Source organism: Neophocaena asiaeorientalis, unplaced genomic scaffold (genome assembly GCF_003031525.2).
Source record: "Neophocaena asiaeorientalis asiaeorientalis breed wild unplaced genomic scaffold, Neophocaena_asiaeorientalis_V1.1 scaffold190, whole genome shotgun sequence".
Taxonomy (NCBI): Eukaryota; Metazoa; Chordata; class Mammalia; order Artiodactyla; family Phocoenidae; genus Neophocaena; species Neophocaena asiaeorientalis.
The window spans coordinates 8,248,459-8,264,323 of record NW_020175017.1 but is presented as its reverse complement, the minus strand read 5'-3'; the positions used below and the strand labels follow the sequence as shown (position 1 = coordinate 8,264,323).

The following is a 15,865-nucleotide window of genomic DNA, read 5'->3' as shown; positions in this document are numbered from 1 at the left end:
GAGGTGTCACCTCACACCACTCAGAATGGCCATCATCAAAAAATCTACAAACAATAAATGCTGGAGAGGGTGTGGAGAAAAGGGAACCCTCTTGCACTGTTGGTGGGAATGTAAATTGATACAGCCACTATGGAGAACAGTATGGAGGTTCCTTAAAATAGTAAAAATAGAACTACCATATTACCCAGCAATCCTACCACCGGGCATATACCCTGAGAAAACCATAATTCAAAAAGAGTCATGTACCACAATGCTCATTGCAGCTGTATTTACAATAGCCAGGACATGGAAGCAACCTAAGTGTCCACTGACAGATGAATGGATAAGGACGATGTGGCACATACAGGCAATGGAATAATTACTCAGCCATAAAAAGAAACGAAATGGAGTTATCTGTAGTGAGGTGGATGGACCTAGAGTCTGTCATACAGAGTGAAGTAAGTCGGAAAGAGAAACACAAACACCGTATGCTAACACATATATATGGAATCTAAAAAAAGAAAAAAAAAAGGTTATGCATAACCTAGGGGCAAGACAGGAATAAAGACGCAGACATAGAGAATGGACTTGAGGACATGGGGAGGGGGAAGGGTAAGCTGGGACAAAGTGAGAGAGTGGTATGGACTTATATATACTACCAAATGTAAAATTGATAGTTAGTGGGAAGCAGCCGCATAGCACAGGGAGATCAGCTCGGTGCTTTGTGACCACCTAGAGGGGTGGGATAGGGAGGGTGGAAGCGAGACACAAGAGGGAGTAGATATGGGAATATATGTATATGTACAGCTGATTCACTTTGCTATAAAGCAGAAACTAACACACCATTGTAAAGCAATTATACTCCAATAATGATGTTAACAAAAATAAAATAAAAACCACCACCAAAAAAAGAAAAGTCATTTAATTGCCATTAATCTCGCCTATCATTGTACACTTGCTTGTGATATCCACCTTCGATTGATCTTCAATACTGCAACTACCTTAGTTTTCCTAAGACATTGCACTTAATTATAAAGGGCCTACCACATCATGTCAAAATTCTGCAAGATATATGACTCCACACAAAGTTTGGTCCTATCACATCATATTTTCTATTATCCTCAAATAAAACCTCATGTACCGTGTCATAATAATTAAGAGAATGTAGGCTATGGAGTCAGTCTGTCCTGAGGTTGAGTACTAGCTCCCCTATATGAGCCTGGGCAAGTTGCTTAACCCCTCTGTGCCTCAAGATATTGCTAATTAAAAGTATTTTACTAGGGACTTCCCGGGTGACACAGTGGTTCAGAATCTGCCTGCCAATGCAGGGGACACTGGTTTGATCCCTGGTCTGGGAAGATCCCACATGCCGCAGAGCAACTAAGCCCTGTGCCACAACTACTGAGCCTGTGCTCTAGAGCCTGCGAGCCACAACTACTGAAGCCCGCGCACCTAGAGCCACGTGCTCTGCAACAAGAGAAGCCACTGCAATAAGAAGCCTGCGCACTGCAACGAAGAGTAGCCCCCGCTCGCTGCAACTAGAGAAAGCCCGCGTGCGGCAATGAAGATCCAATGCAGCCATAAATAAATAAAATTCTAAAAGTATTTTACTAATATAAAATAATGGTAGATTCATATAATCAAATATCACACTGGGAGATTGTATACTGTTAACTGCCACTATACATTAATCCATGTCACCATGCCATGTAAGCTTCTCTAGGAGATAAAACAATAACATCTCCTACTCCATAATTCTCCCTATGCTAGTAAAGGAAAAAAAAATGCTGTGAATAAATACTATATGTAGAATAAGTAAATATACATTCCATAGCTGTTAATTCTTTTAACTAATAACTAAGTATACTAAGGTTCAACGATGTCAATTTTTTATATACCAGCTTAAAAGAGTTTGATTAGCTGAGGTATGAAATGGAGAAAGAAAAATGTTAGGAAGATGATATTACCCCCAACGCCATTCTCTTCCAAAAAACCAAATCCAAGGTTTTTCCTTCAAAAGCTAAATATGTAAACCAGTATTCAGCAGTAAAGAAAGTAAAATCATAGTTCTTTAAAAATACAGAATTCTTTAAAAAGTTAAAAATTTACCATCTGTCACACTAGACTGATGATCTTCCTCTCTCTTTTTCTTGTCTTTTTTTTTCTATCTCCTTTTTGATCTTTATTAATTTCTGTGCTACCTAATTTCAAATTGATAAAGTTAGTTTGACAATTTTTTCCCCTATAGCTTAAGGGTTTAACCATACGGATGACTTTATAAATGATTAAATTATCAACTTAAACAATTCTCACACGTTACCTAAAATCATTAACTGAAATAGGATTATGTTCCCCAAGCTAAAAAAGCCTAGTTTTATCAATGCGATTGATCACTAGCATAAGAGGGACATACTAGAGAAGGTGGAACATAAGTAGAAATTTTATTTCTTACTTGCTTCCTCAAGAAACTGAAATAATTTCTGAAGCTAAACTGGGATAATTCCTACTATAGTTAATTTGCTATGTTGAAAAATTATCAAGAGAATGGAGGATTTTAATAAATATTCTATCTCAAACATTCATGAAGTGGAACCCCCTTTTCTCTTCCGGATTAAGGATATTCTTGATTACCTTGCTCCAAATAGTTAGACTATCTTAAAACTCTAGAGGTACCTCCATTTCCTGCGGTCTCATTCAAAACAGACTGTTCAAAGGCTTAAACATAAAGAGTTACAGACACCAGTTCTTCTACTAACTTTGAAGCAGCAATGGTAGATGGTAACATCCATATTACAAATGATCAACATCTGACTCTGACCAACATTTACAAAGTAAGTAAGGTAAGTTGAACTTGTCTTATTTCATTTATTTTTTTAAGATCCCAAATTAAAATTGTTTCTATGTCTCAGCTTGAAATGAATGTTCTAATGCTGCTGTATACAAACAAGCATAAGGAACACTATAGTTCTCTGCTCTTACAAAACCTATGAGATGTAAGTTGCAACATCTCTCAGTGTTAACTTTTTCCCTTTGTGTAAATATTTAATAAAATGTACTGAAGAAAAAGACAAACACACTAAATAATTAAGTTGATCCCCCCAAACGTATAAATAACTTTAATTGACAGCAATTTCAGAAGTGGAAAAATCAGCAGAATTGCATTTTATCCCTCACCCCGTTAGGAATCACAGAATTAATGAGTAGTAGTAACACCTTACATTTATAAGAGCTCTATGACTTACAAATAACTTCTAATTGAAGTAATTGTAAATTCACATGTGTTTGTAAGAAACAATACAGAGATCCCTTGTACATGTAATTTGATTTGAACACAGAAAATATTAAGAAATACTGAAGACAAAATAGCAGTGATACAACAAATACAAACTTGAATATCTTTATGATCATATGTATTTTATTTCTTACAAGTGCTACTTTTGATGTGAAAAGTGAGTTATTAAGCTCATGGTAGAATTATCAATTTATAAAAAATATAAAAATATGGATAGGTTTATTAGAACAATGAGATACTAGTCACAAATCCTTCAATTTAAAAATAACATTTTACAAATATATTGACGTTCCAAAATTGCTCTGTTAGCACCATCTATTTATGAAAGCTTTGTTCTTACTACTCAACAAAGTAACATTCAAATCATTTTTAAAGGATTTTCATCTCCTCAAGTTGCTCTCTCAATATGAGACCAAAAAGATATGGTTTAAAAAAATTGTTTCTTCTAGTACCCCACTATTGAGATACAAACTACCTCAATATGATGAATTATAAATTAATTCCATTTTTCAGAAAGACCACAGGAAAGTAGAGGCAGTTATGACATGAAAATTGATTTGGAACTTGACACATATATTTTTCCTAAAGACATAATGAGTATGTTCCTAGATTAGTCCCTAAAAGCATATTAATGTCACAACTGCTGAAACACATTCCTGACAGAATTATTTCTGTCATCCTAACCATAAATTACAGAGCATTTCCTCATCTGTGTACCCTTTAACACCTGGTATTTCTGATTTGGTACTTCGTACACAGTGCTCAGGTGAATGACCGCATTATTAAACCATACCCCTAATGGGGGACATTTAAGTGGCTTCTTTGAGGTTCTGTTTTAAATAACAACAACAACAAATTTATGTATAGTCTTTGATTATTCAGGGTCTGGCCAGTCACAGGATTTGGTAATCTTTCTTCAGAAGAAAAGTTCATAAAAGAAGAGATTGACAGAAATAGTTAAATAGACATTCATTAAAATGAATGAATACCTAGAAAAAATTTTTTTAAAGTATTTAAGTATTACTAAAAAAATAAATCTCACCTGAAAGAACTCATATTTTAAAATGAAAATGCAATCTTAAAATGTTCAAATTAGTCAATCAATTTTATTATGTCAGACAATAAAGTTCTATCAATTAAAGGGCAATTCAAAAGCATTTAAAATATAACTAATATTTTGAATTAAAAACAGATACTCACCAAGTGGAGCTTTGAGAAAACGCCGCTCAATGCCCTGCTCTATTTGAAAGAGTGCCATTGCAAGATAATGAACCACGTTGCTCACTGACTGCGGTGTACTTGCATTAGTTGAGACAGTACTTGGAGATTCTGTTTTTATGCCCAAAAGTCTACAATTAAAACAGTGAGGACAGCGATTATCTTATTCCCCATAGCACCACACATAAAGTTTTGTTAAGAGCAAGTCTTCAATCGAATCCACAAAATAAAGAATAGGCAATTAAGGAATACTTGAAAAATATTCCCAGTTTAAATGTGTCATATCTACAGCCACATATAACAAGGATCTCACACGCAGGGGTGCAGGTACAGTGACTCACAGTATTCTCTCTCCTCCCAGTAACTCAGAATATGATTGATAAGGCTGGGCTAAGAATTCTTTCTCTGAAGCAAACTTGAATAAGTAGAGAGTACTGTACAAAGCAAGCCAGCTCCATCTTTCAGAGAATTTTTAAATTTCGGGTAAGGCATTTACTAATACAAATTATCTTTCAGCTTTCTTTCCTAAACCATAGGTCTTTCTGCTGATTTTCAAAAGTACATATATATATTTCAAACTATGATTACTTTCAAGGTCTTATATGTTGAAGAAATCTTGGAGACAGAATAAAAGAATAAAATTATATTTATATTTGTCATAAAAACTTCCCATCAAAGTATATATCTAATATTTTAACCAATGGTTGTATTTTCTTTTTCCATTTATCATTAATTTTCAGATTATTTCATACTTTTCTATGTTGTGCTATAAAGATCATATTCACACAAAAGAAACTGAAGAGTTTTACAGTACTTAAAAACACTATTAGGTGAAACTTGAATCCACTTATCATCCAAATGCTTACTTGTATCTGTGTAAGAAATAGTTTCCCTCAATCTCTTAAGAGTTCTCATAAGCTAATAGGAAAGGGAGATAAAAACATGAATCAAGAGCTAAACTATCAAGTCATTTAAGGTCATTAGGTAGCACAGAAACAAGGGCAAATATCGAGAGGAGGGAAGGTGGATGAGACAAAGCTTAGGGGAAAGGTTTCAGAGAGGACCTTAAGCGATAAGTATCTCAGGCAGCTTATCTCTGTTTCTCGTGCTTCAACTTTTACTTATAGCTGTCTCCTAACTAACCAGTTTCTTCGCCTCCAATCTTACTCCCTTTGCAATAAATCTCCATGCTGCAGCTAAAATGATCATCAGAATGGACTTGAGGACCTGGGGAGGGGGAAGGGTAAGCTGGGACGAAGTGAGAGAGTGGCATGGACTTATATATACACTACCAAACGTAAAATAGATAGCTAGTGGGAAGCAGCCGCATAGCACAGGGAGATCAGCTCGGTGCTTTGTGACCACCTAGCGGGGTGGGATAGGCAGGGTGGGAGGGAGACGTAAGAGGGAGGAGATACGGGGATGTATGTATATGTATAGCTGATTCATTTTGCTATAAAGCAGAAACTAACACACCATTGTAAAGCAATTATACTCCAATAAAGATGTTAAAAAAAAAAAAGTACAAGCTCATTCACTCAAAGCCTTTGGTATAATGTCTTCCCGCCCAGTCTCATATCCTTTCCACCTTTAGGTCTCAGGTTCACAGTCACTTCCTCTTGCACTTCCTTTGCTGTTTTCCATATTCTACCAAGATAAGAAGCTCTCCTATGTGTTACATTTGCATTGGGTATTTACTACCAGAACTCTGACCCTGTTCTATAATTGTTAGCTTAATGTCTCTCCACCATTTCCTTCCAGACAATAAAACTTATCCTTAAGGGCAGATACTATCCAAAATAACTCTGAAAAAGTAAAAGTATCTGTCTATAGATAAATAGGTTCTGATTAATGGCTCAAATAATATTTTAGTCTATTACAGTTTACTAAGTTTTCCTACAGAAAAGACAAATGGATAGTGTAAAGCTACTTTCTGAAATTAATAAAACCTTAAGTTCAAACAGTTTTTAAAAACTTGAGTAACTATCAATATCATTATCCTAACAAGGTGTCTTTCAGCTGCTTTAGTACTAAGTGGAGTGACAGAGAACCTGCGGTTTAGCAAAATCATCACTTCAGTGGTTACAAATATTAAGGTCCTCACAATAAGATTTTAAAACAATTTTTTGAAGAAAAAGAAACATTTACTTAAAAAAAAAAGTATAAAATGGCAAGGAAAAGTGATGATTACTTTAGAAAATCCTTTTTGTACCTGTCTTTTACTATGACCTTTGCTTGCTCATCAATTTCCATCTCCTCTACATCTTCATTCACAGTTTTAATTATACCATTTTCCTTATTTTCCTCATTTAACAGCTCATACCGTCCACTTTCTAATGCTGATCTCCAGATGTTTCGGTCTGTAACCTGTAACAAAAACCAAATTTACTAACCCTGAAAAATGACATATACTGTTCCTAAGAAGCATGAGGTTCAATGTACATATGAAAAAGTCATGAATATTCTAGAACAGATTGTGAATCAAAAAGGGATCTAAAAATAAGGTTACTAAGTGGCCAAAATGGAATTCATATCATTCATAGATGGAAGCTTTAATACCTTACTCTCTATATAGTGAAATCATAAACAATTCTAAGATTGGTCACCTGACAGTAGCAAAAAAGTGACAGATGATAGCAAAGGAATGAACAGAACACACATACCAAGCATGAATTACTTACAGATTTTAAAAAGGTAACAAAGAAACCAATAAACAAACCAGACTCAGCAGAGGAGGCAGGAGCTAGTCAAGGAAGAAGAAAATATCCTTACACATTTCAACATCTCGGATGAAAATGCCATAAAACAGATACTTTTTAAAACACCAAAAGTTAATATTAAAAAAGGTCAATTATGTTCATTAAATTCTGTTTAAGAAAGCAGATAGTCATATAGCATATTTAAGAAAGATTTCTATCTATATATAAACAATTTGATACAGGGGAATAAAGTTAGTTTTCATAAAAAAATATATCACTTCCTGGTATTTATTCAGAACACACATGCCTTGACTATATCAAATAAATTAACAAATATGGCCAAAATTCTGGTAATTAGGCAAATTTAAAATGGGAACAGGGACAAACCTTGATTGCTCCTAATGTTCCTTGGTAAATTCTGTCTTCAATATCCAAAAGAAAATCTCTCAGCCTCAACTCAAGCTGCCTTTCTGCAGACATCTGAGATGAATCATATGCATTGGAGGATCTTCCCCGACTATATGTAGGTTTGCTATCAGTTTGAGGTTTGTCTGAAATAGTTATCAAATATCTTTATTATTATCTCATTAAAAAATACAATTACCCATCTGACTGTATGATTGTGAGACAATGGATATAAAAACACTCAGTAAATCCTCAAGTACGGGGGGGGGGAGGAGAAGGAGAAAATGTTTGCACACCGTTTATCTGATAAGTGATTTGTATCTAGAATATGTAAAGAACTCTTACAACTCAATAAAAAGACAAATAATACAATTAAAAAATGAGCAAAGGATCTGAACATGCTTTTCTTTCTTTCTTTTTTTTTGGCTGTGTCGCGAGGCTCGCGGGATCTTAGTTTGCCAACCAGGGGCCCACAACAGTGAAAGCTCTGAGTCCTAACCACTGGACCGCCAGGGAATTCCCCTGAACACACTTCATATCAGACCATATCTTCCTTAAAGAAGATATACAAATGGCCAATAAGACCATGCAAAGATGCTCAAGATCATTAGTCATTTGGGAAATACACATCAAAACCACAATGAGATACCACTTCACACCTCTAGAATGGCTAGAATCAAAAAGTCAGATAATAACAAGTGTTGACAGGGACATGGAGAAACTTTAACCCTCAATATAAAATGGTGAGCCACTTTAGGAAACAGTCTGGAAGTTCCTCAAATGATTAAACAGAATTACCATATGATCTAGTAATTTCACTCTTAGGTATATACCCAAGAGAAATGAAAACATGTGTCAGCAAAAATCTGTACACAAATGTTTATAGCAGCATTATCCGTAATAGCCAAGAGGTGGAAACAACAGAAATGTCCATCAACTAACGTATGGATAAGTAAAATATAGTATACAATGAACATTAATTGGCCATAAAAGGGAATGAAGTACAACTTAAATGAACCTTGAAAACATTATGCTAAGTGAAAGAAGTCAATCACAAAAGACCATATACTATATGATACCAGTCATATAAAATATTCAAACAAGGAAATTTACAGTAACAGAAAATAGATTTGTGGTTGCTTAGGTCTACAGGGGTGGCAGCTAAAGGGTATGGGATTTCTTTCTGAGATGATGAAAATGTTCTAAAATTGACTGTGTGATGGTTGCACATATCTAAGAATATACAAAAAAACCACTGAATTGTACACTTTAAATGGGTGAATTGTACAGTGTTATGAATTAAAATCTCAGCTTTAAAGCTGTTAAAGAATTGTGATCAACAGTTTTTAATCCTGAAGAGAATTAAAGTAGTCATGGTAATAATATGACCCTAAATTTAAGAGTTCTCTACCTAGAAAATTTCATTTACACCTATAAATGCCTTACTGCTTTCTCTTATCTGTCATCAATAGACCAGTCATCAAATAAGAAATATTGCTACCTGATCTGTCCTTGCAGCCCACCTCCAAAGGCGTGATCACTAATGGAACCTGTCCCTGGACCCTCAGCCAAAACCTTTAGTGAGTGAACTCACTCATTATTAGATCTCAAAAACCAATGGTAACCTTAGTGCCTCAGGTATTCAATCTACTGATCAAGGAATGAGATCAGGAAGAGTACATAACTTCTCACATTGTCAGCTGTGTTTCTCATAATCCAAATGGAAGCCAGTGGAATCTAGAAAACCTTATTTCTCTAACTGGCAAACTTTCCCTAACTTAGGAACTGAGAGCATAGTCCAAATGAAAGAGAAGTTGTTTTAAACACAGCTCTAATAGTTTGAAAAATGTTTAATCCTGAGCCAGAGATTATTGGGAAAGAAAAATAAAGGAAATAGTTTCCATTGAAAATTTACCTGAAAAATGAAACTTCTCTTCAGAAAAACGGGCTAGCTGTGCACATATTCTGCGTTTCTCTTGCAACAAAGTTTCTTTTAAGGCACTTTCTCTATGTCCTCTAGAATTAAGAGCTTCAATAAGCTGGTCCAGCTGTTCACAAGAACTGTAAAAGCACCACCGATTTGGCTTACGCACTGGTTTTGGCAGCTGCACAGAATCATCACACGGACCTCGGTCAATGCTGGAGGTAGATTCAGACGTCAAAGAATCTCCAGTTTTAGTGGATACCTGAGGATCTTGAGGCTGTACATTATCCTGAAACGATGAAGATCTAGGCAACAGCATGTCTTCAGTGAGACCAGAATAATCCTCTTCAATAAACAATCCAGGAATAGAAGGGAAAATCCAATACCGCCTATACATGCGGTCGCGGCCCAAGGGAAAGATATTGGTACATGCTATGGCACTTTGGATTTTTTCTAAGAGCTCTTTCTCTTTTCGTTGGTGTTCCTGTTTTAAAGCTTCTTCCTCATCAGCAGTAAGAGGCTCTCTTGTTACACAGTTGACCTCTTCTTGCCTTGTACATTCTTTAAATCCATTTTGTCCCCTTTTCCCTATAATCGAAAACAACCTTTGATCACCATCATCATACTTTAAATTTTCATTAGAAAAATATGATACAAGCTACCCCTAGTTACTATACGTTTTGGACTAAACTGTATGCGCCACCCCCCATACCCCCAATTCATAGGTTGAAGTTCTAAACCCCAGTGTGACTGAATTTGGAGACAGGGCCTTTAACGAGGTGATTAAGGTTAAATGAGATCATAAGGGCAGGGCCCTAATCCGACAGGACTGGTGTCTTTAAGGAAGAGAGACCAGAGCTCCCTCTCCACTTGTGGGCACAGAGGAAAGGTCATGTGAGGACACAGTGAGAAGGTGCTATCACCAGCTGAGAGAGGCCTCACCAGAAATCAACCCTGCTTGATCAACCCACCTTGATCTTGTACTTCCAGCCTCCAGAACTGTGATGAAATTAATTTGTTGTTTAAGCCACCCAGTCTGTAGTATTTTGTTATGGCAGCATAAATAGACTAATATACTATGTTAATAAGAAACTGACACACTTAAATATAAAGGGACACACAAAAATCTTCCATCTCCATACTGGAGAGTGTGGGCACAGTCTGTTAGTTATTTTGCACCATACATTCAGTCCTTCGTCTAAGGCAGGAGTCAGCAAACTACTTTTGTAAAGGGCTAGCTAGTAAATATTTTAAGCTGTGTGGGTCATATGGTTTTTGTCACAGCTACTCAACTCTGCCACTGTAGCATGAAAGCAGCCATAGACAATACGTAAATGAATGAGCATGGCTATATTCAATAAAACTTTATTTATGGTCACTGAGTCTGAATTTCATGTAATTTTCACTTCACAAAATATCATTCTTCATAAAATTTTTTCAACTATTTAAAACTGTAAAAACTCTTTTTAGCTCATGGGTAATACTGAAACAGGGGGCAGGGCAGATTTGGCCAATGGGCTATAGTTTACTAACCTTTGCTTTAAGGTAACAGAACCCTTAATTATTAGGCACCTAGCAATCCAAAAGAAGGACAACATTTCCCAGACCCTCTCTCCCTAGTAAACATGGCTACATTAGAAACTACTGGTCAAAGAGGTGGGAGCAGAAGCATTATATGTAACCTCTGGGTTATGCCTCTTTTTCTTCTTTCCCTCTTCCAACTAGATAGAATGGAGACAAGGTGATAAATCATTTTGGAACATGAGGATGGCAGCAAAACCCTAAGGATGACAGTACCAACAAGACAGAAGGAGCCTGGATTCCTGGTGACCTGCCTGGACTTTTATGCTATGTTGAAGAATTAGACTTCTCTCTTGTTTCAGTCACTGTCATATTGCTTAAATGGTTGGGGAGTGTTTCTTCTTTCTATTTCTTTTGCCTGAAAGAGTTTGTGTAAGATTGGAATTATCTGCTTCTTTAAAATTTGGCAGAATTCACCATAAAGTTGCCTAGGACTGATGTTTTCCTTACAGGAAGGCTTTTAATATGAATTCAAAATCTTTAATGGTTTAGGACGATTCACATTTAAAATTTTTTCTTTAATCCATTTTTATAATTTGCACTTTTCTAGGATTTTGCTCCTTTTTGGCCTCTATTTTCAAATTTACTGCTATAAAATTGTTATGTTATCCCCTTATCTTTATTTTTTGCCCCCCCCCCCAAATCAATTTCAACAAAGGTTTATCCAGTTTGTGTCTTTTTCAAAGAACAAACTTTTGGCTCTACTGCAGTTTTATCTTCTATTAATTTCTACTCATATCTACTGTTTCCTTATGTTTGGGGAGATTATTCCAGTTTCTACCTCTAACTTCTTAAATGAATGCCTAGCTCAATTTGCCTTTCTTCTTTCTTAATTTGTATTAAAGCTATATAAATTTTCCTTTAAGTGGAGGGACTGTATCCAACAAGTGTTAATATGCAGTATTAATTGGTTTTAAATATTTGCTAATTTCCATTAGGGTTTCTCCTTTGACCCATTACTTGGAAGTTTGTTTTAAACTCTAATAATATGAGGTTTATTTGCTTTGGATTTCTAAATCAACTGCATTGTAATCAGACAGTACAGCCTCCATGATACAAGAGATTTTCTGTTTACTTACAATAACCATTTAGAAAATAAAGCAAAAAAAAAAAAAAAGATACCATCCAAATTAGAGGCACAGAATAAACTTAAGGATCTCCTTTAATAGTTATCAAATGAAGATGGTTAGAGATCCTCAGAAGTAATTTGTACCAAGCTTTCAAAAAAATGTATTTCCTTTGATCCAGCAATTTATGAAATTATTTTAAGGCAGCAGAGATATCCATTCCCATCAATATGACACCAATTACAAGCATTACTGATCTCTTGTACCTCTAGCAACTAAGAGGCATTCAGTGCATGTCGAATGAGTATGTTATAGAATAAAAATTTCTATTTGGTCAATATAAAGTAGTAAATATGAAAACTCAACAAACACACCTTGGAATCTCAAATGGAAGCAATCTAATATATATTTCAGAATAGTGAATTAATAAAATGCCTTATCAATTAAAAACAAGCAAGAATGCCCTTAAGAAATTCTGTATTACCCCTTCTGCTTCTTTTATGTGATCCTGGGTCATCTTCATCCTCAGTAACTGTGTCTTGATCTTGTTCCTTTTGCTCTATTTCTTTGCCCTCAGTGCTAGTATCAAAATCTTCCCTTTCTTCTTCCCTTAAGGATGAAAACAAAAATTATATTCATTAATGAATATATAATTCCATTCATGAAATATTTATTGCCTGCGTATGAAGTACCAGGCATTATGCTTAGGAAGTAGTGAACGAGATAACACAGAGTTTACAGTCTTGCAGAGAAAACAGATAATTATAAAAATCATTGTAAAATTAAAATATGTAATAAATACTAAAAAAGGAGAAGTTCAAAATGCTATGAAAGCATTTCCAGGAGAACCAACTCTAGTCTCAGGGATCAAGAGAGGCTTGCTTAAAGAAGTGACATTTAAACTGCGAGACTATGGAGACTGGGGATGGGTAAGGCAGCAGGTAAGAAGAAATCTTCATTTTTAGCAGAGGGGATAACATGCTAAGGCACTGAGCTCAAGGGAAAAGGAAGGAGCTTATAATTTTGAGAAGGTGTAAACAAAAAAGAAGTAATTGAAGATATGAATGAGAAAAAGCAGGGCTAGGTCATACTGGGCCTTGTAAGGCATCATTCAAAAAGCAATGGGAAAAAAAAGTAATGGGAAAAAAGTGGACGAGTTTAGAAAAGGGAAATGACATGATTAGAAGGCACTTTTGCTGCTATGTGGAAAATCATCTGAGAGAGAAAGCAGATGAGGGGAGACCAGTAAAGAGGTCACTGTAATAGTCCAGGTAACTGGCTGGGAGGTGATGGTGGCTCAGAGTATAAAGGAGATAAATAGACAAAGAGTGGAGGAGAGACGCAGACAAACTTCAGATATAATAAGTAGGAAGAATGAACACAATATGTTTAATCCACTATATTATCCAAATCAAAACTAAAGTTGTATGAAACCTGAGTTAATTCTACCATTTATGTTCTACATTCAAAGACAGTTTTGTAAACTCAAATGTATTCAGGAACCAGAGAGATAATGTAAACGAGTGAGGCTAGATGAGTACAAAAAATATGAAGTGGTGGGATCTGTAACTGCCTATTTTCCCTTTTTAATAATTTAAGATATCACAAGGAAAAAAAATTTGTAACTATGTGAGGTGATGAATATTAATGAAACTATGGTAATCATTTCACAATATATGCATGTATCAAATCATTGTTTTGTACATCTTAAATGAATACAATACTTTATGTCAATTACATCTCAATATAATTGGAAAAAGTTTACAAAATGTAAAAAAAATTGAGATATAATTCACATACCATAAAAATCACCATTTTAAAGTGTACAGTTCAGTGGTTTTTAGTAATATTAACAAGGTTATATAACCATTGCCTCTATCTAATTCCAGAACATTTTCACCATCCCAAAAGAAAAACCACATAGCCATTTTCAGTTCCTCTTCCCCCAATGCCCCTGGTAACCACTCATCTACTTTCTGCTATGGATTTGCCTATTCTGGACTTTTCCTATAAATGCACTCATATAACACATGGCCTTTTGTGACTAGCTTCTTTCACTTAGCATAAGGTGTTCATCCATGTTGTAGCATGTATCAGAATTCCATTCCTTTTATTGCTGAATAACATTCTGCTATATGGATGTACCACAGAAGGAATATATCATTTTGTTTATCTATTCATCAATTGATAGACGTTTGGGTTGTTACCATTTTTTGGCTATTAAGAATAATGCTGCTATGAACTTTCGTGTATACATTTTTAAGTGAATGTATGTTCTTAATTCTCTTGGGTATATACCTAGGAGTGGAACTGCTGGTCACGTGGTAACATATGGTTTAAACTGTTTGATGAACTGCCAAACTTGGTCCAAAGCAGCCACACCATTTTACACATCCCTGTGAGCAATGTATGAGAGTTCTAATTCTTTCATATTCTCACCAACATATGTTACTGTCCCTCAGTTGAATTATAGCCATCCTAGTAAGCGTGAAGTAGTATCTCATTGTGGTTTTGATATACGTTTCCCTAATGACTAATGATGTTGAGCATCTTTTTATGAGCTTCATGTGTATCTTCTTCGGAGAAATGTCCATTAAAATCCTTTGCCCATTTTTTAAATTGGGCTGTCTTTTTACTGTCGAGTTGTATGAGTTCTTTATATATTCTGGACATCAGATATATGATTTGCAAAATTTTTTCTCCCATTCTCTGGGCTGTTGTTTTTACTTTCTTGATAGTGTTCTTTGAAGCACAAAAGTTTTCAAATTTGGTGAAGTCTATCTATTTTTTCTTTGGTTGCTTGTACTTTAGGTGTCATATCTATTAACTTTCTTAAGGTATCCAAATAAATTCCTTAAAGTATTACTGATGGCCATATAAAATACAACTGATGCAAGTTTGTGACCTATGATCTTAAGATGTAATAGGTATTTTTACATGAAAGTATAATCAAAAGTCAATACACTAAATTTGGAATACTGAGATTTTTAGAACTTCCTTGGCAGATTTTATTTAAAAATTATTATTTCTGCTAAATTTGAATATGATTTGCCATTTACAGTATGGGGAAAATTCCAACTTGTCTTCATAGCCAATCTTCATCCCTAATATGCTGAAATGCAATGAAATACTTAGGCAGTCACTAAATTATTTAAGATGCTGACATCCTCTCCCTACACCTACCAAAAGCTCCAATCTCATCTCTATTCCTCAAAAGGCTTGAAGGAGCTCTGTAAACACAGTGTACAACTGTGATGATGATGGTGGAGAGGAGAGATCCTACTAGTAATGCTAGAAACTGGTTAACAATAGCCTATTGAAAGTTTTCTGGGAAATTATAATTTATAACATTAATTCTATGAGAAAATGAGTTCTAGATTTCCTGGAAGTGCTTTTTTTTTCTTTTTAAACATAACACATGTATATCTGAGGACTGTCTGTATGTAAATTTCATAGGCTTGCTGACACTATTATATGTTTTCTAAAAATTTTGAAAGCATTTTAGAGTCAAGGTGCTGATTTTTATCCTTTATGTGATCCAGATAAGCAGTGTAATTCAAACCATACCCAATAGGTGTATCTGCAACTGAGTTTCTTTGCTCATCTTCCTTTAGTTTTTCTTGTTTCTCCTTCATTTTTTGTTCTTGCTCCTTAAGTTTTTCTTCTTTCCTTTTACGAATTCTGAAAGTTAAAATAAAAT

General features: G+C 35.0%; 1 protein-coding gene across 2 annotated transcripts in view; it reads right to left on the bottom strand.

Moving 5' to 3' along the window:
• The window catches only part of BAZ1A (bromodomain adjacent to zinc finger domain 1A), a 92,878-nt gene that overhangs the window by 14,610 nt on the left and 62,403 nt on the right, over positions 1-15,865 (bottom strand). For both annotated transcript variants that reach the window (XM_024762045.1, XM_024762044.1), the window contains 6 exons: positions 15,733-15,846; positions 12,650-12,774; positions 9,509-10,105; positions 7,576-7,739; positions 6,702-6,856; positions 4,472-4,620 (listed from right to left, as the gene is read on the bottom strand). In XM_024762045.1, the coding sequence (XP_024617813.1) occupies positions 4,472-4,620; positions 6,702-6,856; positions 7,576-7,739; positions 9,509-10,105; positions 12,650-12,774; positions 15,733-15,846 (1,304 nt within the window). The remainder of the gene's footprint in view (positions 1-4,471; positions 4,621-6,701; positions 6,857-7,575; positions 7,740-9,508; positions 10,106-12,649; positions 12,775-15,732; positions 15,847-15,865) is intronic.